Here is a 26,020-nt window from a genome sequence, read left to right on the forward strand (position 1 = left end):
GACTGGTCTCTTTATTACCCATCATGTGTTCAGTACAAGGGGGAACAGAAAGAGCACTTCACCCAGTAACAGAGTCAACAAACTGAGATGTGTGTAAGAGGCTAAGAGGGCCAGAGGCTGGCATGACTTCACTTTCACGAGGGCGAATGGACAGAGAGGCATAGGGCAGCACCGAGCCTGCAGGCCAGCTCTGTGCCACCAGCATAGCAAGCTGCAGAAAGCCCAGCATGTGAACACATCTGGTTAGCCAAGGGCTCCCGCATCTGTCTCCTTCCTCGCCGAGGTGTGGGAAACATCTAAGGTATACTTAAAATTTATTAAAGTGGGAGCCACTTTCATTCCATCTCATAGATTATAAATGGGCATTCATGCCTAATGAATGAGTATGTCTTTAGGCTCAAGATGAAGCAATGGCAGCTTAAAGAGGTAAAGAGACCACTTCAAGGTCACCTGCAAGGACAGAGTCAGGACTAGAACTGGCATTCATATCCCAGGTGAAAGTTATGAGCAACCTAGACAGGATATTAAAAAGCAGAGACATTACTTTGCCAACAAAGGTCCGTCTAGTCAAGGCTATGGTTTTTCCAGTAGTCATGTATGGATGTGAGAGTTGGACTATAAAGAAAGCTGAGCGCCAAAGAATTGATGCTTTTGAACTGTGGTGTTGGAGAAGACTCTTGAGAGTCCCTTGGACTGCAAGGTGATCCAACCAATCCATCCTAAAGATCGGTCCTGGGTGTTCACTGCTAAGTCACTTCAGTCATGTCCGACTCGTGCAGCCCCACAGACAGGAGCCCACTGTCCCTGGGATTCTCCAGACAAGAACACTGGAGTGGGCTGCCATTTCCTTCTCCAGTGCATGAAAGTGAAAAGCAAAAGTGAAGTTGCTCAGTCATGCCCGACTCTTGCGACCCCATGGACTGCAGCCTACCAGGCTCCTCCATCCATGGGATTTTCCAGGCAAGAGTACTGGAGTGGGGTGCCATTGCCTTCTCCTGGGTGTTCACTGAAGGAACTAATTCTGAAGCTGAAACTCCAATACTTTGGCCACCTGATGTGGAGAGCTGACCAATTGAAAAGACCCTGATGCTGGGAAAGATTGAGGGCAGGAGGAGAAGGGGATGACAGAGGATGAGATGGTCGGATGGCATCACCGACACAATGGATATGGGTTTGGGTGGACTCCGGGAGTTGGTGATGGACAGGGAGGCCTGGCGTGCTGCAGTTCATGGGGTTGCAAAGGGTCGGACACGACTGAGCGACTGAACTGAACTGATGTATCCTAAGTCAGTATCGTATTGTATTATGAGGAAGATAAAAAAAATGACAGGAGCACATATAGCCGTCATTCGCTATTTTCATTATCATCTAAAGCAGTGGTTCTCACCTGGACACACTCCCAGCCAGGGGACTTTGGGCAATATCTAGAGACATTTGGTTGCCACACCTGGATGCTGTGGGTACTAGTGGGTAGAAGCCAGGGATGTTGGTAAACATCCTACTATGAACAGAACAGCCCCTCAGAACAAAGAATTATCTGTCCCAAATATTAGTAATGCCAGGGTTGAAAGGTCAGTATTAAAAGAGAATGAAAAGGGGATATTTCAGGGACAGCAAGGAAGAGGTTTCAGGACGTTAGAGTCTGTGCTTTTCTTCGAAGCAAGTCTTGATAAGAAAGGAGCTCCAAGAGAAATCTGGCGTTGGCTGTGACTGAGAAAGCGCACCTGTGTGTTTCTTCCTGTCCCAGACAGAGAATTTTAGGCCACCAAGGATTCCAGCTTCTAACTTATTCTTGGGTCTCTATAGACCAAGTTCTGAATTTTTCCTGAGATTTTGTCCAGTAATTCCCTATTTTCATTAAGCTTCGAAAGCGTTCTACTTCACTGCAGGGGGTGGGGGGAGAAAGCTTTAAGAGAAAAGTATTTAACATTAGAATTCTAATCTGCAAAACATTGGTCGAAGAGAATTCTTAGAATACTTGGTGTCAATTTGAAAAGAAGCTCTATTTAATCTGGAAGAGTTCCTACACAGGTAAGACTCTTATTCTATTTTCATTTGAATAGACAAGAATATTTCAGAATCCTTATATTATTTCGAAGGCTTTAGAAATTTCACTAATTTAGCGAGACCAAATTTAGGAAAATATTATTTGGTTTCCCAATGATGTATATCGCTTGTCAGAGTCTTTCTGTTTCTCTCAATAGAGTTGGAGGCCTATCATTATAATCTTTGTACTAAGGCTTTAGGATAGAGATGGGGTTTCATGAAGTAAACAGTACAGGGAAGTAAGGACCTTACATAATTTCATGTATCAGTTTTCCACAAAAAGCTTTCCTGGCATAAATTCGCTAGTCTATGTTCGAACTGCATAAAGAACAGTGCATTATAGACATATGCTTTTTGTGTAGCTGAAATTTACTTTTATTTTCATTTATTTATTTTTGGCCCTGCCACATGGGATCTGCTACTGCTGCTGCTGCTAAGTCACTTCAGTTGTGTCCGACTCTGTACGACCTTGTAGATGGCAGCCCATTAGGCTCCCCCGTCCCTGGGATTCTCCAGGCAAGAACACTGGAGTGGGTTGCCATTTCCTTCTCCAATGCATGAAAGTGAAAAGTGAAAGTGAAGTCACTCAGTCATGTCTGACTCTTAGTGACCCCATGGACTGCAGCCTACCAGGCTCCTCCATCCATGGGATTTTCCAGGCAAGAGTACTGGAGTGGGGTGCCATTGCCTTCTCCGCATGGGATCTAATTCCCTGAAAGTGTTAGTCACTCAGTTGAGTCCTACTCTTTGTAGACCCCATGGACTGTAGTCCCCCAGGCTCCTCTGACCATGGGATTCCCCAGGCAAGAACAGTGGGGTGGGTTGCATGTGTTCCTCCAGGGGATCTTCCCAACCCAGACCTCCTGGGTCTCCTGCATTGAAGATGGATGCTTTACCGCTGAGCTACTAGTGCTCATTACAACTAATCCTTTCCAGGTCTCCAAGGTAACACTGTGTAAGGGGAAATAGGCTTGCAGAAAAGCAGGGATCTACAATTGACCCCACCTGCTCCACAACCCTGGAACAGCTGAGTTTCAGTTCTCTACTTTTCCAAACATCAGTCCATCAGACTTTCCTTGTTTTCTTTTCAGATGGTGAGATTCCAGTTAGCCTGAAATTAATGATTAACAGTTGCTATTTGAAAATGTGGTTAAGTGCAGCTTTGGCCAGCGGGCATCCTCATTTTGAGTTTAAGGAAATGGCAACCCACCCCAATATTCTTGCCTGGAGAATCCCAGGGACGGGGGAGCCTGGTGGGCTGCCATCTATGGGGTCGCACAGAGTCAGACACGACTGAAGCTACTTAGCAACAATGGTTAAGAAGTGAAGAAGTGAAAGTGAGGTCACTCAGTCGTGTTCGACTGTTTGCAACCACATGGACTGTAGTCTACTAGGCTCCTCTGTCCGTGGGATTTTCCAGGCAAGAATACTGGAGTGGGTTAAGGCACACAGGCAAATTTAAGTTCTCTAAGCTTCTCTCTGGTCACTTGTTGGGATACACAGGAAAACGAGAGAGAAAAAAAAATCAGTGTATTGAAAAAGCAAGCACCTCTACCAGAGTACATGTTTGATATGCAAAGATTTTAAGTACTTTGACAGGCATTCTGCACAAGGAAATGATGTTACATCACACTGGGAATCAGTAAAAGTAAATATTAAAGTTAAGTGAACAGTACCTGCAAAAACTCATTGAGAAGAGGATGGCCATTTTGGAAGACAAAAAACATTCTTATTAAGAATCACAACAAACAAGGTGTTTCAGGTATGATTTCAAAAATTGTTATTTAAGAGGTCCCTCAAACAATTATTCCTTGATGTGCCTTTTTCTGTGGAGTTAAAAATTTTTTACAATAGAGAATAAAACGTGTCTGATTTAATATTTTGGAAGTTTTTAGTTAATACCCATAAGCAATGTGGGAGGAGATTGCAGAATGGAAGAAGAGTAATAGTTTGTACTCAGTAGCAAGTATTTTAGGAATTGAAAAGATGCTCAAGAGTAATATGAACACATCAGAAGACAATCTGTCTCATAGATTTCCCTTGAGACAGGAAAACTGTCTCATGTTTTCCATAGAGATGTCAATTCAGGGCTTTGTGGAGATAAGTATGTGTGTAGAAGACCAAGATAATCTAGGAATATATTTGCAACCTCATTTTAAAAATAGAACATTTTAGAAGTAGAAAATCAATTATAGCTTCTTTGATAGATTTAGAAAAGAAACTTCAACAATGGAAACGAATTGGAAGAGAAGATAAATACGGAAAAATGGAGATGGAGAGAGGGTCAGATGATCATGAGACATGTCTGATCAATAGTGAGCTGGAGGCAAAAGAGAGGGAGGGAAGGAAGGAAAGGGGACGACCCTTCTAACGGTTCCTCCCAATCGTGAAGGTGCTGACCACTGCACAAACAAGCATGTTGAACATTCTAGGATTGGGGGGAAGATAAAATTCAGCATTATGATAAGGAGCTCTGTGACTCCTATTGAATTATTTACTCCTCTCCCTCCACATTTCCTGTAAACTCTGACTTCAGTAAATTAATTAAAATTCATGTCTTATGTTGTAAACATATGCACATTTTTCATTTTTTGTAGGATGAATTTATTATACCAAATGGTACATTTCACTTTATTTGCCTCCGTTGCTGGTGGTAAGTACAGTTTTATCTTTAGTGCGGACTGGAAATAGCTTGGTTCCCCGACTTATGGATTAGAAAACAGGAGGGCATAAACCCAAAAGGGAAAATCACACATGGTCTTATTAATATTTTATTTAAGAAGGTCTAGTGGTGGGTCTAACCCTGCATGGTAATTACAATCAAACTAGTCATGAGTGCTAATGATATTCTGAGAGATCTGAAACGGTAGTTTTTTCAGATCTGCTATTTTTATTATGCCAAAGGCACAGGTCCTGTGGACACGAATGCATTTTGCTCCTACATTAGCCGTGGAAAGATATGCCATATTTTAGTTAGAAGTTAGTGAAAATGAAGTTGAAATTTCTCCTCATTTAAGTCCATGGACTACATAATCCTCTAAGCCTCTAGTGGTAATTTCTACTGTTTTTTTACGTGTATACTTTTCCACATACTTACTGGCATGTTGGTTATTACTGAGGTAAAATGATTTATTTTTAGTTTTACTTATATTTTTGTTGCTACAATAAGTTTGAGTTATATTTTGTTCCGCCCAAATATTTTAATTTTTGTTATATATATATATATATATATATACTATATATTTAAGAAGACCAAGGGTTATATCTTAGTATTTGTCAAGGAAAATATACCAAGATTAAAAACTCCAATACCTTTATTCAGTGATTAAAATAGCAGTGACCTAAAAATCCACAATCTGGAATATTAGATGTTTCTTTCTAGAAATAGAAGAAAATTTCAATTTTATGTAATTTAGTTTTGTTTGTATTTTTAACTTATTTATGGTTTCAGTGGAAGGGGCTTCAATAATTTTTCTAAGAGTCTAAAGTTTTTGTTACTAAAATGACCTATTTATTTGTTTGGCTTTGTTTTAGTAAAATATAATTGATGCACCACACTGTATATGTTTAAGGTCTACACCACAATGATTTTACTTACATACATCATGAAATGACGGCCACAATGTGGTCATCATCTCATATAGATACATTAAAGAAACAGAAAAAAATGTGCCCCTTATGATGCTATCTCATAGGATTTACTCTCCTAACTTTCACATATAACGTACAGCAGTGTTAATTACATTTATCATGTTGTACATTACATTTCTGGTACTTATTTATCTTATAACTTGAAGTTTGTACCTTTTGATTTTTTTTTTTTTTTTTGGCCATGCCATGCGGCATGCAGGGTCTTAGCTCCCCAGCCAGGAATCGAACCCAGGCCCTCTGCATTTGGAGCACAAAGTCTTAACCACTGGACTGCCAGGGAATCCCCCTTTTGACTATCCATATCCAATACCCTTTTCCTCCAGTGACTGTCTGTGGTATACACAAATCTGATCTCTTTGAAAAAAATGCTTATTTTTAAAATATAATTGGCGTACAATGCTATGTTAATTCCTAAAAACAAAGCAAGTGAACAAACATAATGAGACAGAAACAGAGGCATAGAAACACAGAACCAACAGGTGATTTCCAGAGAGGAGGCCGTAAGGCGAAGAGAGAAATAGGTGAGGGTGATTAAGAGGTCCAGACTTCCAGCTGCAAAATAAGTGATTCATAGTAACAGACTGTGCAGTGTGGGGAATATAGGCAATAACTTTGTACTATCTTTGTATGGTGACTGATGGTAACTAGATTTGTCATGATGATAAACTGAAATGTACAGAAATATCCAATCACTATGTTGTGCAACAGGAACTAACATAGTGTTGTAGGTCGATTGAACTGGTCCATTTAAAGGAGTGAAGTGATATAATACCTTATCCCCTCAAGGGCTATCAAACGCTACCCAAAGCAGTAGGCACCCAAAACTGGGTGGCTACCCAAAGGCTACACGGAGCCTTACACAAGCATGGTGTTTAGACATAGAGAAGCGATGGGGAAAGGAAAAGCAGAGACCATTCTAGACCTGGATGGGGTCCTAGAAGGTGTTTTCGCCCGAAAAGATCTGAGAAACAAATCAATTACTTGCAAAGCACCCACATCTCCGGACAATCACTCAGAAGCGCCGTTCTATTGAGACACACATGCCGTTTCATAATTTTCTTTTCTATCTGTGGCTGCTTATCCAATAAACTAAAAGTGTTGATGGCCCTGGTTTCTAAGTTCTGGCATATTTCCCGTTAAGTAGACCTATTTCACATGCCTTTGTGAGATTATTACCTGATCAGACATGTGCCCCATAAAACCCAAAATCACATGCGCCATGTATTACGACCTAGAGTGTGTGGCCACACTGTTCCAAGATGCCTGCTTTAAAGGAGGGGACGTCACTGTGGCTTTCACGCCAAACGCCAAGCACTGCCAAATCACCTGCACCCACCATCCGAGGTGTTTGCTCTTCACTTTTATGACGGAATCATCATCCGAAGATCCTACCAAGTGGTAAATGTTTGCTTTTCTACATAGAGGAAATAGATTGTATATGACAGACAGTTACCAACAATGAACTGTCATCTACCATTTTATAAAACTTGACGTTGACATTGGAAAATGTATGTTCCTTCAACTGAAATACTAAATATTTACAGAAGAAAGAGCAGCATTTAGGCAGGTCAGGAGGAATGGCCGTGCCCCTCTGTGTGGACTTTCCAGCTCTCTGGTGGTCTCAGTATTAACGGTACTCTCTGATTTTTTTCTACTTTAAAGCCAGTTCATCATTTTGTTCTTTGCCTTTCAATTGATTACTGATACTTTAAGTGAAAGTGAAGTCGCTCAGTCGTGCCGGACTCTATGCGACCCCGTAGACTGTAGCCCGCCAGGCTCCTCTCTGTCCATGGGATTCTCCAGGCAAAAATACTGGAGTGGGTTGCCATTTCCTTCTCCAGATTGATACTTTATATTATTCAAATTAGTATATTTCCCTCAATGATGTTATTAGAAAAAAAAATCACTGTTTATAAAGGCAATTTAAAAGAATAGTACAATGATTTCATATCATCCCAAGTCTTTTCGTCATTTTGGTCTTCTCTATTATGTATGTGTAGATGTCTAACCATTTGAAATAATTTGAAGCCATCATAATATTTCACCCTTAAATATTTCAGCATATATTATCATACACAAAAGACATTAAATATTAACAAGAATCCCTTTATATCATCTCAGTTGTCCTTCCAATGTAATTTACAGTAATTAACCAGAATCTTATCAAGATTCACAAATTACATTTGGTGGTTTTGTCTCTATAGTCATATTCTTAAAAATCTTGGGACATTCCACCTACCATTTTTGTTTTCATATTGAGTTTAACATTTAATAATAAAGCTTTACAGCAGAATGACATTATCAACATCTTTATGAATTATTGCTGCATTCAGAGTATTTACATAGTTCCCTGAACTTATAAAATGTACTATTCTAGAATTTATGACTGAGGTTGGCAAAGTTTTTCTTAATAGGCAGAAAGTAAATATCTTAGGCTTTATGGATTCAAAAAATCAAGGATATTATATAAATACTTATATAATGATTCAAAATATAATCACTGAAAACTATAGAAACCATTCTTAGCTCATGAACTATATAATGAAACAGGCAGAGAGCTGCATTTAACCTAAAGGTCATAGTTCACCCACTCCTATTTCGTGTTTGGAAGGAAAATTTTATGTCCTTTTTTCAATGTCGAGATGTTGGAGTGAAAACCAAATTCACAGTCTCTTAAGAAAATATTTGTTTTGGCATGAGATAGAGGAATGTTTCCTTCTCTTTGACTCTCTGTGGGCTGACTTTTAAGATCCGTTATTTTAAAACATACATTTTCACCCAGTAATGTTATTTCTTTAAAAAAAACAGGTATACTTGCCTCCTGAAAGACAGTGTTACGGGAACACTGCCAATGGTGAATATGACAGGAGCAATTTCTGGATATTCTTCCAAGCAATGCTTGCACCAAATAAGTGGTAAGACGTCTTGCTAGAATTGATATTGATTAGTTACTGTGATGTATACAGGCAGTTACACCAGCTATGGTTTTATGGCTATAAAATAAAATCCTGCGATATGGAAACAAACCCTCTCAGCGAAGCACTCTTCACACAGAGTAAAAATTAGCACACATGCGTGTCTTCCCCCACCACTCCATTATGTTGTACTTGTGCTTAATCACTCAGCTGTGTCTGACATCTTGTGGCCCCATGGACATAGCCCACCACGCTCCTCTGTCAGTGGAATTTTCCAGGCAAGAACATTGGAACAGGGTGCCATTTCCTACTCCACAGGATTTTTCTGACCCAGGGATAGAAGCCCTGTCTCTTGTGCCTCCTGCATTGGCAGGTGGATTCTTTACCACTAACGCCACCTGGGAAGCCCCATCCTATTACAGGTCATTAATATTTATCTCATCGGACACATCCAACTACATCAGGTCATCATTCATTTTTTCCCCTCTCCTTTCCAGCTTAAAGTTTTATATGAAAGTCCTTATTAAATACATTAATTCAAATCAAGGAAAGCAGCTATAAAGGTTGAGATGACACTTGCCGTAATAGTGAAATAGATACTAGTAGTATAGGTTAATTAGTGAATCAGTCCATTAGTGGAGTGAAGGAGACAAGAGAGGCCAGTTCATAAAACTGAAGCAGAAATGTACAAGTCTCATGCTGCTGCTGGAGAAGGCAATGGCACCCCACTCCAGAACTCTTGCCTGGAAAATCCCAAGGACGGAGGAGCCTGGTGGGCTGCCATCTATGGGGTCACACAGAGTCGGGCATGACTGAGTGACTTCACTTTCACTTTTCACTTTCATGCATTGGAGAAGGAAATGGCACCCCACTCCAGTACTCTTGCCTGGAAAATTCCCTGGATGGAGGAGCCTGGTGGGCTGCTGCCTATGGGGTCGCACAGAGTCGGATACGACTGAAGCAACTTAGCATGCGTGCATGCATTGGAGAAGGAAATGGCACCCCACTCCTGTATTCTTGCCTGGAGAATCCCAGGGACGGTGGAGCCTGGTGGGCTGCCGTCTATGGGGTCGCACGGAGTCGGACACGACTGAAGCGACTTAGCAGCAGCACCATGTTGCTGCAGTGTAAGAAGGCAATGGCATCCTCTTACTGTTTCCATGGAAGAGTAGGAATTGAGCAGATTAAAATAGAATTAGAGGATTTCTGAGAAAAAGTCAGTGAAAGAGCAAGTCTGGAGGAACAGTGGCTGAGACTGAATGATCATACTTGACCCCAGAGACTGGAAAATACCCATAGATTCTGATTTTATTTCCAGCTTGCAACAAAGATGTGTATGTGGACCTAAACATGAAGGGGATGAACTATAACAGCTCTATTACCCAGAGTGCTCAGGAATGCCAACAGAGGTGTACAGACGACATGCACTGTCATTTTTTTACATTCGCCACAAGACACTTTCCAAGCATAAAGGATCGGTGAGTGAGCTATGGGCTGATGGAAAACAAAACGGAATTCTTTTTTTTTTTTTTTACTATCAACTTGATGTCAAATTTTATTTTTAACCCATGTAAGACAATTCTACAAATACTAATACTATAGATTTTTTGGTGAAAAATGTATTTAAAGTCTAGCTTGGATGCACTTCCTTTTATAATACAGAATCTGTCTTTCAAGGACACTTACCAAAAATGTTAAATCCACCTCTTAGCTAATTTATTGTTGTTACTGTTTAGTCTCTTAAGTTGTGTCCAACTCTTTTGTGACCCCATGGACTGTAGCCTGCCAGGCCCCTCTGTCCATGGGATTTCCCAGGCAAGAATACTGGAGTGGGTTGCTATTTCCTTCTCCAGGGGATCTTCCTGACCCAGGGACTGAACCTCTGTCTGCTGCTAATTTATAGAGTGCTACATTTCTTAATTGGCAATTTTAAAACAGTTGCAATAGTCAGTTAGTTCCCTTCTCAGCCTAAAGGATGCTACAGTCTGAACTGGTAGAATCAAAAAGAAAAACCTACTCAGATATCCTCCCAAATAACAATTCCCCACCTGAGACAAAGTAACGGAAATCTATGTGAAATACTTTAAAACTTGTCCCGCTACTAGATTTTGAAATATTCCAGGGGTAAATATATTATGTAAAAATATAAAAGGATCTGATTTGCAATTGATTAACTTATTTTCTCTTGAGAAATATTTTTAGGGAAAAATATCATTAACTTTTCAATTTAGAAATATTTGAGATATTTTGGATTTGTATCAGTTCAGTTCAGTTCAGTCACTCAGTTGTGTCCATCTCTTTGCAACCCCATGAATTGCAGCACGCCAGGCCTCCCTGTCCATCACCAACTCCGGAGTTCACTCAGACTCACATGCATCGAGTCGGTGATGCCATCCAGCCATCTCATCCTCGGTCATCCCCTTCTCCTCCTGCCCCCAATCCCTCCCAGAATCAGAGTCTTTTCCAATGAGGCAACTCTTCACATGAGGTGGCCAAAGTACTGGAGTTTCAGCTTCAGCATCATTCCTTCCAAAGAAATCCCAGGGCAGATCTCCTTCAGAATGGACTGGTTGGATCTCCTTGCAGTCCAAGGGGCTCTCAAGAGTCTTCTCCAACACCACAGTTCAAAAGCATCAATTCTTCGGCACTCAGCTTTCTTCACAGTCCAACTCTCACATCCATACATGACCACAGGAAAACCGTAGCCTTGACTAGACAGACCTTAGTCGGCAAAGTAATGTCTCTGCTTTTCAATATGCTATCTAGGTTGGTCATAATTTTCCTTCCAAGGAGTAAGCGTCTTTTAATTTCATGGCTGCAATCACCATCTGCAGTGATTTTGGAGCCCCCCCCCCCCCGCAAAAAAGTCTGACACTGTTTCCACTGTTTCCCCATCTCTTTCCCATGAAGTGATGGGACCAGATGCCATGATCTTAGTTTTCTGAATGATGAGCTTTAAGCCAACTTTTTCACTCTCTTCTTTCCCTTTCATCAAGAGGCTTTTTAGTTCCTCTTCACTTTCTGCCATAAGGGTGGTGTCATCTGCATATCTGAGTTTATTGATATTTCTCCCAGCAATCTTGATTCCAGCTTGTGCTTCTTCCAGCCCATTGTTTCTCATGATATACTCTGCATATAAGTTAAATAAGCAGGGTGACAATATACAGCCTTGACGTACTCCTTTTCCTATTTGGAACCAGTCTGTTGTTCCATGTCCAGTTCTAACTGTTGCTTCCTGACCTGCATACAGATTTCTCAAGAGGCAGATCAGGTGGTATGATATTCCCATTTCTTTCAGAATTTTCCAGTTTATTGTGATCCACACAAAGGCTTTGGCATAGTCAATAAAGCAGAAATAGATGTGTTTTCTGGAACTCTCTTGCTTTTTCAATGATCCAGCGGATGTTGGCAATTTGATCTCTGGTTCCTCTGCCTTTTCTAAAACCAGCTTGAACATCTGGAAGTTCATGGTTTATGTATTGCTGAAGCCTGGCTTGGAGAATTTTGAGCATTACTTTACTAGCATGTGAGATGAGTGCAATTGTGCGGTAGTTTGAGCCTTCTTTAGCATTGCCTTTCTTTGGGATTGGAATGAAAACTGACCTTTTCCAGTCCTGCGGCCACTGCTGAGTTTTCCAAATTTGCTGGCATATTGAGTGCAGCACTTTCACAGCATCATCTTTCAGGATTTGAAATAGCTCAACTGGAATGCCACCACCTCCACTAGCTTTGTTTGTAGTGATGCTTTCTAAGGCCCACTTGACTTCACATTCCAGGATGTCTGGCTCTAGGTGAGTGATCACACCATCGTGATTATTTTGGTTGTAAAGATCTTTTTTATATAGTTCTTCTGTGTATTCTTGCCAGAAATTGGATTTGTATAGGGAGGTACAATTATCTGGAGCTTCCCTGGTGATTCAGGGGTAAAGAATCTGCCTGCAATGCAGGAGCTATAGGAGGTGTGAGTTCAGTCCCTGGGTTGGGAAGATTCCCTGGAGAAGGAAGGGGCAAACCTTTCCTGTATTCTTTCCTGGGAGACTCCATGGATAGAGGAGCCTGGCAGGCTACTGTCCATGGGTTCGTAGAGAGTAGGACATGACTGAAGAGACTCAGCACATACATGTGCTACACTTCTCTGAAATCCAACAATGAAAGAAGAACTCAAGATGACTAGTATTTGGATTTTAACATTCTGGTCTACACATTCACAAAAAGGAGATGAGCGGAAATAAAGCATCAAAGATTTACTTGAAGAAAAGCAATGAATGATAACACAAGATGAAGTTCTCAAATCAATAATTAAGGTTTTGTGGTTTACCTTTAGCTCAGCTCAAAGCCACCTTTCTACATATTTTATATGTAAGATTCAATGCAAAGTGAGCAGCAAGCCAGGACATCAGGAGTTGCTAGGTATTATTAGAAAAGTTAAAATGGTAAAATTGAGACGAGCTTGAGAAGTCTTTAATTCCTACATCTCCACTCTTCATGTCACTACCCATCTAAAGCTGTCATTTTACTGATGAAAAAATAAAACGGACAAAATTCACAGAACCACCAACTCCCAGCAGAGATGGGACTCAAGAGCAGCTGTCTAGTCTCTCAGATCAAAGTTTTCAGAGCAATTCTTTAGCTTCCATGCCCAGGCCATCTCTAAATGTGATTTTTAAATTATCTTATAGTTTTCCTTACTTGCGTTTGGAGGGATAAAATAATTTTCCATTTTGATCTTTATTCAGTAACACTTGTCTGTTGAAGAACACCCAAACAGGGACACCAAACAGCATAACGAAGCTCCGTGAAGTGGTATCTGGATTTTCTTTGAAGTCCTGTGGCCTTTCTAACCTGGGTAACTCTTATCTTCTTAATGAAGTAGTTTAGCCATTCAGTGCTAATGATATGTACAGTAGGCCTCACTTAGGATACCAATCTGTGCTCCCTGGTGAAATGGATCCATTGACCTTTTATTTTCCTCATAAAAAAAAATTCCTGATGTTCTATAGGATAAAAATTTATATTGGAATTTAAAGCTTACAGCAATCACTTCAGTTATCCTAATTTTAAAAGTGTAAAAGATCTTGGGATAAACAAATCTTTTAAAGTTACTAGTAAGACCTTGTTTCTTTAGAGCCGTTTTAGGTTCGCAGCAAAATTGAGAGGAAAGGATAAACATTTCCCTTTACCTCCTGCCCAGACACATAGCCGCCCCTATTACCAGCATCCCTCACCAGATGGTACATTTGTTACAACTGACGAGCCAACATCATAATCACATCACAATCACCCGAAGTTCAAAGCTTACATTACAAGTCACTCTTGGAGTCATACATTGAATGGGTCTGAACAAATACATAGTGGCACGTTTCCATCATCAGAGTACCATTCAGAATACTTTCACTGCCTTAAAATTTCCCTGTGTTCTGCCTGTTCATCCCTCCCTCATCTCCCAACAAATGTTTATACGGAATGTATGAATACCGTGAGTGGGGTTTTACTTTTACCGATGCTACCAATGGACTGACCTTCTGAATATGCTTTCTTCTGCCGTGCAGCTTGCATTAGGGACGTTTTCCCGAGAACGGCGTTTGTGGACATCACCATCGACACTGTCGTGGCCCCAGATCCCTTTGTCTGTCGCAGCATTTGTACTCACCATCCCAGCTGTCTGTTTTTTACCTTCTTGTCTGAAGAATGGCCAACAGCATCTGAAAGGTAAGGAGTTAAGATTAAGGGTCATGTGTTATCTTTTAAAACAGTTGATCAAAACCCACCCTTGAAAATTCTGAGCAACTACAAATTTTATCTAAATGTCTCTCTAGAATAGATAAAAACCGCAAGGAAGAATCCTAGTGCCTCTCTTTCCATTTCCCACTCAGTGACCACAGGACTTTTGCTTTTCTTTAGGTGAGGGAGGTCTTTGCCTTCAGCAAAAGGACAGCAACAGAGGATGAGATGATTAGATACCATCAGCGACTCAATGGGCATGAATTTGAACAAATTCCGGGAGATGGTGAAGGACAGGGAAGCCTGGTGTGCTATAGTCCATGGGGTCCCAAAGAGTCGGACACGACTTAGTGACTGAACCTCAGTGGCAACAGTGAGAGGGTTGCTAGTTCTGAAGAGAAGGAAGAAACTAATGATAGTCACTGAGAGGTATCTCAGCCCAATGCCTGGTTTAAGATCATTGATACAGGAGTACAAAGAGCTGGAAATCGCAGTGACCTGTCAAATTCAAAGTGGAGAGCGGGGCAAACAGTGGCTTTCATCAAAAGAATTGGGCATAATGGTGGAGGACGCTTCGAGAATTTAGGCCATTTCCCTAATGATGCATATTAACACAGGAAACTGTAATAAAAGCATGGAAAACTGCTATAATCATCAAAAGGATGTTTGTTGCCCCCATTAACAAAATTCACTAAAAAAAAAAGGAGAAATCATCTTAAGACTGTTTGCTTTAAAATCTAGGTTGTAGGTATTATCTGAATCTGAATTCTTAAGAGTTCTTGGCATTTGCTTGACATGGCTGTTCATTCCTGGCGGGAGTGTCCTCCAGAGAAATTCAGCCAAAATAAGCCCTTGAGCTTCTGTCCATCAAGCAAGGCTGGGTTTTTTTTTTTTAATCGGGGGAGGGTATAACTATAGAAGTATCAATAGTAGGTTTGTCACATGAGAATATCTTTGCTACTTTCATTTTCTCAAAATGGTTCTAAACATGGGGATGCGATAAGTATGCTCAATAGATTAAAAATCTTGTACTACTTGGGCCAGAGTGGAAGTAAAACAGAAGTGATTAGATTGGGATATATTGTTAACCTAAAGCCAGTAAGATTTGTTGATGGATTGAATACCAGCATGAAGGAAAAAGTCAGCGATGGCTGCAAAATTTTTTGGCTCAAGAAAGTTGGAAGGATGGAAATACCAATGAAGAGACGAGGGAAGATTTCCTATAGAGTTGATTTCAAGAGGGAAGAGGTGTCTGGTAGTCAATGAGAAAGAAATATCGAATTGGCAGTTAAAAAGAGAGATTTAAGTCAGTGATTAGGTATCCCCAGCTGGTAATTAATGCCGCTGAAACTGATGAGATCATCAAAAAATTGAACAGAGAGAACGAGGGCACAGATTGAGCCTTAAGGCATTAAAAATTTCAGAACTTAGAAAGATGCCTTTGTAAGGTGTTATTTTGTCTTAATCACGGTTCTCTTTCTTTCATATTCCATTTATAAAATTTCCAATCAATATCTATAAGAGGAGGTATTTGATCATCATTACAGGATGAGAGAAGAACATGGGTGCTACAAGCCAAGACTTGGCCTCTTAAATTCGAATTAATGAATATTAAATAAAACTAAATCTTCATTTCCTCAGCTGTACTAGCCACATTTCAAGGACTCATCATATGGCTGGCTAGTGGCTGTTGTAGTGACTAGCATAGATGTGGAGTGTTTACGTCATTGCAAAAAACTCTGTTGGACATCACTGCCCTGGACTGTGATTTTGTACTAGTTAGGAAAGGTTCCTTCCTCCCAGAGAAATGCTGCCCGGGTGTGGAGCCTGCATTTATCTCTGTCTAAGCCTACAGCAACTCTTCAGTAGTAGATTTCTAGGCAGCGTGAAAATTCTTGGATAGTTGAGATAGTCTAGGAAAGTTGAGAGAAAGGAAATGAAAAAGGAAGGTGCTAGGCACAGTGATGTTGAACAGAGCAAGCTCAGAAAATTGAGAGGCAGTTTGGAAAATGTCTGCCACCTATGCAACCTAGAGTCTGACTCAGTGTACTTTCAAAACGGGAACCCCTTCCCTATTAAATACCAATAGGAATTGATTTCTATATGCGCTATGAAAATGTCTTCTTCTTTGATGCGGTTTACATGGTGCCTCTTGACGTCCCTTTTTCACTCTTAGAAATCTGTGTCTCCTTAAAACATCTGTAAGTGGATTGCCAAGCGCACGCTTTAGAAAGAACAAAGCCTTTTCTGGTTTTAGTCTACAAAACTGCCGGCACAGTGTCCCAGGTAATCAGTGCAAGCTCTTCCTTCTGATCAAGGCCAGCAAATGGGCGGGAGGGTCTGCATTCCGCATCTCAATCTGTGCTTCTGCCGTGCAGTGTTCTGCCATTCTTCATTCTATCGCCACACTGAGTTCTTGGGAGAAGAACTGGACATCGTAGACGCGGACGGGCATGAAGCCTGCCAGAAAACATGCACCAATAGCATCCGCTGCCAATTCTTTACCTATTCTCCATCTCAAGAATCGTGCAACGGAGGGAAGTAAGACCTGTCAAGTCCCATAGACGCTCCTGTCCCAGCTTGTTGAGAGATGTGTTATGTTTATACCATTTTGCTTCCAACCTGCAGGGGTAAATGCTACTTAAAACTTTCTGCAAATGGATCTCCAACTAAAATACTTCATGGGACAGGAAGCATCTCTGGATACACATTAAGGTTATGTAAAATGGATAATGGTGAGTTTAACGTCACTTGAAAAAAATAATAACCTGAAGGAGTTATTTTATCCTGACTATGTCATGACTAAGAGAATCAATAATAGCCACAGAGGGGAGAAAATTAGTACAATAATGAATGTAGTTACAATTTTCTGTTATTTTCACTGCTGTCAATCAGGCTGACCTGTTTTAAAGATAAATATTGGGCTTTAACTAAACTCTGCATTGCCTGGCATTAATTAAATATATGTTATAATCCCTGGGTCAAGAAGATCCCCTGGAGAAGGGAATGGCAACCCACCCCAGTGTTCTCAAGAATCCCATGGACAGAGGAGCCTGGTGGGCTATATAGTCCATGGGTTTGCTAAGAGTCAGACACCACTGAGTGACTAACATTTTTTGCTTAAACATTTTATAATTTGATACATTTATATAACCAGTATTTCCCGGTGAGGCTCAGGTTTAGTCAACATTTTTAAGTCTGTTTGTTGATATCAAGGTCAGTGATCTTTCTTATTATCCTTTATAATAGAAATATCAACCAGTATCTTGATTAGTCATCTTCTTTCTATTGGTTGTTACTTGATCTTTAATTGAAATATAAATAATCATCTTATGTTTGGAAAATTATGTTATATATACAAGAAATATTCAGTAACTCCTTCTCCAGGGCCTTCAGATTTCCCGCAAGTGTTCAGAGTATTTATGAATATTAGCAAAAGTTACAGTAAAACCTTATTAACTTGTAACAATGAGTATAAGAGAGTGGAAATAAAAAGATTATCTATATTAAGCAAGACCTATAATAATATAAAAATGATAATACCAGATCAGCAGTACTTCCATTCCAGGGGCCAATTTCTAAGCATAGTAACAAAACAACACTAAAGAATAGGAACATTCTCCCTATACGCATTCTTCCCTAAATTATCGTAATAACCTATGACGTCTTTAGTGTTCATGATTTACATACACTGCATGTTTCTAGACTTTTATTGCTTACTGCCCAATATTACAATGCAATATAAATTAAGTTGCAGCTGAGATTTAATGAGTGAAATGGACGTGATAATTATGCTTTGTAGTAGATTTCAAAGTATGAAAATCTGTGTCAGAAATACTGGCTCTACTGAGAGGTGAATAAATAAATCCTGAGGTTCTGAGAACTTGTTTTGTAGAACAGACAATGTTACATTGTGTCCAATATTACCCTCCTAGCTGGGAAATTCTGCCTTCCTAGGGTTTAGAGCTGAGAAGGCAATGGCACCCTACTCCAGTGCTCTTGCCTGGAAAATCCTATGGACGCAGGAGCCTGGTAGGCTGCAGTCCATGGGGTCGCAAAGAGTTGGACACGACTAAGCGACTTCACTTTCACTTTTCACTTTCATGCACTGGAGAAGGAGATGGCAACCCACTCCAGTGTTCTTACCTGGAGAATCCCAGGGATGGGGGAGCCTGGTGGGCTGCCATCTATGGGGTCGCACAGAGTTGGACACGACTGACGTGACTTAGCAGCAGCAGCAGCAGCAGGGTTTAGAGGGGCTCTGATGGGACTCTGGATGGTTCTAGCTTCTTTACAGTCAGTTGAGTTGTATCTCATACCTTCTCTGTTTTTCTTACAATAAATTTCCCTAAGACAAAAAGGAGCATTTACGATCTTTCTGTTGTCCTGGTGCTACCAAGCAGTAGAAAGGATGGAGTCGATTTTATTGTCAGTAATGGTGACATCGCTTTAAAAAGGGGAGCCAGCACTTACACCTTAAATTGCAGAATCCATTCTCTTCCCTCTTTCCTTTCTAATGTTCCTTATGCTTCTAATGTTCTAATGTCCCTCCTTATGTTCCTTTCTAATGAATCTATGGACTCTGGTCTCTAAAGGTTGCAGACTATATCAGGTGTAGACTGACAGCTAAACAGAAACTATAAGATAAAGGAAAATAAAATCTTATGTCTTTTTAATGCACCTTCTGATATAAGTGAAATGAGTTGATTAGGTTTTATTGCATTAGATTAAAAATGTGCTAATATGCAAGGGAATATCTGACTGAGACGTTTATATCTTTCACTGTCATTGGTTTATACTATAACTTAACTTTCTGAAGACACAGAGCAATTGCCATCCAAAGAAACATCTATTAGTTCAAAATGCAAGGCCAAGCATGGGTATTTTCAGCACTTTGTTTGAACTGAGAAATGAACACCAAGATCTATAATTCATCTTAACAAGGTCTTTATTTACGTGTTCTTAATATATTTTAGTTACTGCTGACATATTAATTTTCCAAGTCAAGAAAGAAACTGAGGGGTGAGTTTGAATCAAAGTCCTCGGAAATATCAAGGGTCAAGCATAAAACCCCAATCTGTCAACAAGACCAAAGGGCAGAAGCTGTTCACAAACAGAAGAGAAGCCGGGTTGGGGTGTGGGTGGAGCTGGAGTGACCAAGCGGGCCAAAGGGCAGCTGGGGTGGGAGGGCAGTGGGCGGAACCAGACAAAGGCTGCAAACGGTGCTCACCTCTAACCAGAGCTCTCAAACGTCAGCGAGGCTGATCAAAACTTAGGCGGTCAGGGTCCACTGTCAGAGTTTCTGATTCACGACGTCTAAGGTGGGGCCCAGGAACGATCATCTCTCACAAATTCCCAGGTCACGCCTGGGAGGTCGGTCTGGGGGCCACACTTGACAACCATTGCTTTAAAAGAATTGCTGGGGTTGTCATTTGAGGGAGGGCAAGCCTCGAAGTCCCAGATGAGACATTATTTTGTTGTTGTTCAGCCGCTCGGTTGTGTCCGACTGTTTGTGACCCCATGGACTACAGCATGCCAGGCTGCCCTGTCCTTCTCTATTATTTGGGGCATTATTTGGGAACGTGCAATTACAAGGTGAACCGCTCATTCAGGTTTTATGTTCATATCGTGCTTTGCCAACTTGAGTCTAAAGTATCTTCAAGTGAAGGTCACGGTACATTATTGAACCCAGGGAAAGGCATTCCCTGCGTGCCTGAAGGAACGTTAACTACTGATAGAAAATGAAGATTTAGGAAGTTACTCACTGCAATCCTTCTGTCGTAGTGTGTACAACCAAAATCAAGACCAGAATTGTTGGAGGAACCCAGTCTGTTCACGGAGAATGGCCGTGGCAGATAACTCTGCACATGACATCACCCACCCAGAGACACCTGTGCGGAGGCGCCATCATTGGAAACCAGTGGATACTAACAGCTGCTCACTGTTTCAACGAGTTCAGTACTGTTGCTGGTTTTACTCGTTCACCATGCTCATGCATATATTAATATTAAATCTACTCTAGTATTTTATTTCAAAGATGTCAATTTTCCTATTTGCTAAATTAATTTTGTCTTTAGTGGGGAAAAAAGTAAAAAGGAAGAGCTGTTCATATTCTATACCAGCATCAGAAGAGGTGCAGGAGCATGGCTGTTTGACTCTATAATATTCCACTTTTCTGGCTAAATGTAGACACATCCCCAGGGGACTTCTGCTTACCTCCTGTTGATTATATCACCTTCTGTGTACTGTCCTGGGCTTTGGGTTTAGGACTAAACTCAAAGAAAATGTGCTGCTTCCTGGATGTAATTTCCCACTTATTCTCCCTCTCCGCTCTGACTCTGTCTCCTCCTCCTCCTTCTTCTCCACTCTCTCTCCCTTCCTCTCTCCCCACCCCTCACTCTATTTCCAGACACAGAAAGAAGGGTTTATTATACATCATCATATTGGATTCCCTACTTCAGTCATTTTCATTACTGGCCAGATATAAAAGCTCCATCGAGAGCATGCAGACTGTGCGTATCCCAGGGAATTTTAGTTGACTAGATTTCCTCTTTGCACTGCAGTATCTTCTAGGTTGTTTTTAGACTCAGATTTGTGGTTTTGTCGGTTTATTTTTATCATTATGCAGCTTACTCATAACTCAAAGATTTGAGGTCATTAGTCTCTTTTAGCTTTAACATATGGGACAGTGGGGTGCCAGAAAGTATGAGTGAATTTCTCAGGGTCACAGCCAATCAACAGCCGCACCTAAAGTAAAACCCAGAACTGTGTGTGTGTGTGTGTGTCTGTGTGTGTCTGTGTGTGTGTGTGTGTGTGTGTTGAAGGGTGGAAAAAGTATTCATTGATGTTTGTGCATTTAATATAAGGTAATTGATAGCCCAGGACCTTCCATAAAAGAGGACTATGTGACTGAAAAATCTTAGCAGAAAATCACTTCTTTCCATATAAAAGCCCCTCACTGGCTAGGAATAGTTAGTTAAATAGCACTGTATCTCAAAAGGTTGGGAATTATTTGCTAACGGAATTCTCTTTTCCTCTCTTGCTTACTCTTTAGGGTCGAGTCACCTAATGTGTTGCGTGTCTATAGCAGCGTTTTGAATCAATCAGAAATAAAAGAGGATACATCTTTCTTTGGAGTTCAAGAAATAATAATTCATGATCAATATGAAAAGGCAGAAAGTGGATATGATATTGCCTTGTTGAAACTAGAAACAGCAATGAATTACACAGGTATGGAAAATTTCAAACAGAAAGTTGTCTACAGTGATGCTGGGGTTCACACTCCCAGGTTCATGGCCTGACCTTGGCAATCCCTCCACGTATTACTGTCATTAAAAAGGGAGAAGGGCTGCAAAGCTCCCCTTTCAGTCCATTAAGACTGAATGCTGGGATCTTCCCTGGTGGTCCAGCGGTTGAGATTTTGCCTTTCAATACAGGGAGTGCAGGTTTGATCCCTGGTCAGGGAGTTAAGATCCCATGTGCTGCATCCCACAGGCAAAACAAATCAGAGCATAAACAACAGAAGCAATATTGTAACAAGCTCAATAAAGGCTTTCAAAATGGTCCATATTTTTTAAAAATGCATATGCATATAAAAGGCTGGCATGCTGTCCTGATGATTGAATCTATTTTTTTGTGGGGAGGGGTTCAAATGGCAAGTTTTCTTCAGATTCACAGAATGACATGACTTCATAATATATTGGAATGTTAGAGATGATTTATATCTCCTTTTTCAGCAAGAAAGGATGGCAAGTCAGAATGAGGAAGCAGTTTCTATAGGATCCCAGACCTCGTGAGAGTAACAGAGTTAATGGAGCAGGCTGTCTCTTGTTCCCTCATCCTTGATGTGTGATAGATAACTCTGACCATGAGGAATGAAAACGCATGACAAAGAGGAAACGAAAACCCGAATATAATAACCTGAGAACACACCCTAATCATAGAAAGTGAAGGGAGAGAGTTTTCCTGGGAAATGTGATGTATTCTGTTTCTGATAACTAAACTGTGATTTTTAAAATTTAGATTCTCAAAGGCCCATATGCCTACCTTCCAAAGGAGATAGAAATGTGATGTATACTGAATGCTGGGTGACCGGATGGGGATACAGAAAATTAAGAGGTTAGAAACTATATTTTTCTGTGTGCTACAGCTGAAGATACAGAACACAGTTTAATCACAACATTTTCTGCTATCTCAAGTCACACAGCTAAAATGAGAGTAAAATAATAACATTATTCAATTGCAGAAAGTGTATTCATAAGGATGGAAAGGCAAAAATCACCCAAATGAAGACGATACCTCACCTATTTGATTGGAAATTTTAAATATGACAATCTCTTTAAAGACTCATTACTTTCAATGAAGTGTAATTCAAAACCTAGCACTTTTCGGTAAATGTCTTAGCCTGTTATCCAATTATTTTCTCTGGAAAGTAATTCCAGTTAGAGCCGTAATTAATTTTGAGCTTAATTAACATGAACAAAATGGTACAACAGTGAGAATAACATCTTCTCTACACACTGTGATTACAAAGGTCTGTGAGCTAAACCTGATTTTTGTTTTCTTCTAGATTTTTAAATAGGTGCGGTTTTGATTTTAAATATAGGTACTTATATTTAAATGTATATTATATGTATGTGATTATTCCATTTATAAATCAAAATTTTGTTTTAGACAAAATACAGAATACTCTCCAGAAAGCCAAGGTACCCTTGATGACAAATGAAGAATGCCAGGAAGGTTACAGAAAGCACAGAATAACCAACAAGATGGTCTGTGCTGGCTACAGAGAAGGAGGGAAGGATGCCTGTAAGGTAACCCTGTCTTCAGCCAACTGAATAAACTCAAATTGGAATGTTTAATGCATTAAACTTTTTTTAATTTTTAAGTTAAATTTTTTTACTAATTTATTTATATCTGGCTGCACTGGGTCTCTGCTGCTGCGCAGGGGCTTTCTCCAGTTGCAGGGCCTGGGGACTATTCCCAAGCTGCGGTGCTCAGGCTCAGTAATGTGACGCGTGGGCTCCGCTGCTTCACAGTATGTGGGATCTTAGTTCCCAGACCAGGGATCGAACCCAGCCCCTACCCACCACTGCATTGGCAGGTGGACTCTTAATCACTGGGCCACCAGGGAGTCCTCGGTTTGGTGCATTTTTTAAAAAACAGTCTTCTGCCAATGAGCAGGGAACACAGTGGGTTTGTTTTTTCCTTACCCTAAAACCTGACGTGGATAGATTGGTATAGGGGGCAGGTAATCTGCTTCTTTGAAGTTTATTAAAGGGCCAAGACAGAATTTCAGGTGAAATCACTCCCAGGGCAAGGTATTTAAGATGTGAAGTCTGAACTGATCTGCGTGCCCTTTTCTTTTCTCTGTTTGTCACAGGGGGATTCGGGGGGGCCCCTGTCCTGTAAACACAACGAGGTGTGGCACCTGGTAGGCATCACGAGTTGGGGTGAAGGCTGCGGCCAAAAGGAGCTGCCAGGTATTTACACCAACGTGATCGAGTACATGGACTGGATTCTGGAGAAAACGCAAGGCCCTTGAAAGGGTCCTCAGAGACCATTCGACTTCCTGAAGGGTAAATCAGATCATTCCCTGAAAAGGGTTTGGATTTCACTGAAGAAGACACTGCACCTTCATCTTCCTCCACAGGCTACAATTCTGAGACTGTAACAGACTGGAGGGGTTGGGTATTAGCAAGAAAAAGCAAACTGTCATGCCCCCTAAGCTCCCAGGGTTCCGTGATGATCAGAGTCTGACTTCAGTATCCAGGTTCTGTTTTGTTGGCTATACCTCTCCTAAACCAAGGATATACAATCAAGATATTAAGATATTTAAAGATGAAAGCATAGCCAGATAGACCAGAAAAGGATCAAGTGGCGGCACCAAAGGATTGGGTTGAACTGCTCAAAGAAACCACTGTAAAAAGGTGTGGTGAATGAAACATGGGAAGCGGAGAAAATAGGAACCAGGACAGTCATCATCCAATCGCAAGATTCTGTGCTCTGCGTACGGGGAACTCTTTTGGGAAAAAAATAACTGAATTTGATGGCAGGTTTCAGAATAATCAAGAATTCTTGTCGTTAATTTTTAAATGGGTTTGGGTAGAGACAAGCTATGAATAAGTGAGAACGTGGACTCCAGAATTTCTGTAAGGGAAAGGATTAAAAGCAGCAATCCACCTGGAAGTGGGTCCTCTGTTTGTGCATGGATTTCATATGCATTTGGCATAGTTTTGGGTACAGGAGGGCTGGTGAAGATGAGGGGGGTAAGCTAAAGACTTTAGACAACCTGCCTCTGTGAGTGTGGGTTCACAAATCTACATTTGTAGATGATAAATGTATTGGAGAGAAATCAATGTAACATACACCAGTCCTACAGGAGACAATGATTTGGGAACACATGGATGGGAACAGTAGTTTTTTCAGCATTTTCAAGGCAGCACCTTGTATTCTCAGTACTGGGATGTTCCCTGTCATGCAAATATTTACATGGTTATTGTTTTTGATAGTCTAATAATCTAAAATTTGCACTATCTCCAACAGTTTTCAATCCATGCCAACAACCTGTGTCAAGATTCTGTCTAATATGCACCGTGTTGATTGAGCAGACTGGACTGGGGGGAATATGGTGGTGAGCCAGTCAATATATCTCTACCTTCATGAAGCTTCCAGTCTGGTTAGCGGGAGCCACAAAAAGAAAGTAATTACACGTGTATAAAATACAGAATTTTAAATGGAAATGAGGAGGCAGCACAGGGTTCTATGAGAAGGGAAGTGAAAAGAGAATTTGGGGCAGGTTCAAAGATTGGGATAAAAAGGAATTTTCCGAGGAAGACCCAGTAAAAACAAAAGCAAAAAAAAAAAAAAGACCGGAATGGCATTAAGACCTTGGCTACTGTCCCACCTCATTAAAGACTCAGGGAAACTTTGCTCCATTTTGACGAAGAGGCTTGTCCCAGCTGGTCCTGTTGGACCCTCTCCTCCCTTCACCCCCTGGGTCCTCCTCATCCTCTCATCTTCTGCTCTTACAGGCTTTCCCCACGGCCCACATCAGAACGGGGCAGAACGGGCCTGTCCCTGTCCTTGCGCAAGGCGCGTTCCCACATTCTGGTTAAGGTCTTCAGAGTTCACATGTAGAGACTTCACTACTGCCCTAGGCTCCAGCAGCCGTGAAGGGTGGCGCCGTGCTCTGGGGGTCGTTTCCTCTCTCAGCCCGCCTCTCCCCGAGAAGGCCTGAAGCTGCCTGGTACCTTGGGGACGGGGGGCGCTTCTGGGGGCCTCTCCCGACATCCATCCCATTTCCCTCCAGGAGTGTGTATGCAGTGATCATCCATCAGAGCAGGCAAGCTTCTCTTTCCTTCTGTCCTTCCCAAGGCCATCTACAAACTGAAGCTAACTCTTCAAGCAATTTTTCAGGAATGTGCCTGTGTGTGCGCGCGTGCGTGTGCGCGTGCGTGTGTGCGTGCGCGCGCGCGCGCTCATGCTGGGGTGGGGGGCGGGAATGAATGAAAAGGAATATTTCTGATAACCACAACACTTAACACGCACTCAGCTTCACTGTTTGTCTGGATCTTGATGATCTCTCATCTTCAGATGCAGATTTAGTTTCTTAGGGCTTGGGTAACACATTGCCACAAGCTGAATGCTTTAAAACAACAGAAACTCTTTCTCTCACCATTCTACAG

At 41.1% G+C, this 26,020-nt stretch overlaps 1 protein-coding gene across 3 annotated transcripts; it reads left to right on the forward strand.

Moving 5' to 3' along the window:
- Positions 1–3,221: 3,221 nt before the first annotated feature.
- Positions 3,222–24,521, forward strand: F11 (coagulation factor XI). 3 transcript variants are annotated; one of them, XM_069573290.1, is made up of 15 exons: positions 3,222–3,808; positions 4,644–4,699; positions 6,933–7,095; positions 8,506–8,612; positions 9,931–10,090; positions 13,349–13,458; positions 14,162–14,321; positions 16,510–16,619; positions 16,712–16,874; positions 16,962–17,068; positions 20,118–20,286; positions 21,388–21,563; positions 22,356–22,451; positions 23,007–23,146; positions 23,716–24,521. In XM_069573290.1, the coding sequence occupies exons 2-15, from the start codon at positions 4,645–4,647 to the stop codon at positions 23,875–23,877; spliced, it is 1,878 nt and encodes a 625-aa protein (XP_069429391.1). In that variant the 5' UTR covers positions 3,222–3,808; position 4,644; the 3' UTR covers positions 23,878–24,521. The 3 variants fall into 3 exon arrangements, with proteins under 3 accessions (XP_069429391.1, XP_069429393.1, XP_069429392.1); XM_069573291.1 differs by having other exon boundaries at positions 3,701–3,808; positions 23,007–23,141; XM_069573292.1 differs by lacking the exon at positions 6,933–7,095 and having other exon boundaries at positions 3,228–3,808.
- Positions 24,522–26,020: the final 1,499 nt, after the last annotated feature.

The sequence above is a fragment of the Ovis canadensis genome, chromosome 26 (genome assembly GCF_042477335.2).
Source record: "Ovis canadensis isolate MfBH-ARS-UI-01 breed Bighorn chromosome 26, ARS-UI_OviCan_v2, whole genome shotgun sequence".
NCBI classification, from domain to species: Eukaryota; Metazoa; Chordata; class Mammalia; order Artiodactyla; family Bovidae; genus Ovis; species Ovis canadensis.

Bases quoted from the DNA above. Each gene is read 5' to 3' on its own strand.
- F11 (XM_069573290.1), top strand. From the start codon at position 4,645: ATGAATTTATTATACCAAATGGTACATTTCACTTTATTTGCCTCCGTT. The intron at 13,459-14,161 runs GTAACTCTTATC...TCTGCCGTGCAG, and splicing joins CTGTGGCCTTTCTAACCTGG to CTTGCATTAGGGACGTTTTC. The intron at 17,069-20,117 runs GTGAGTTTAACG...CTTCTGTCGTAG, and splicing joins GTTATGTAAAATGGATAATG to TGTGTACAACCAAAATCAAG.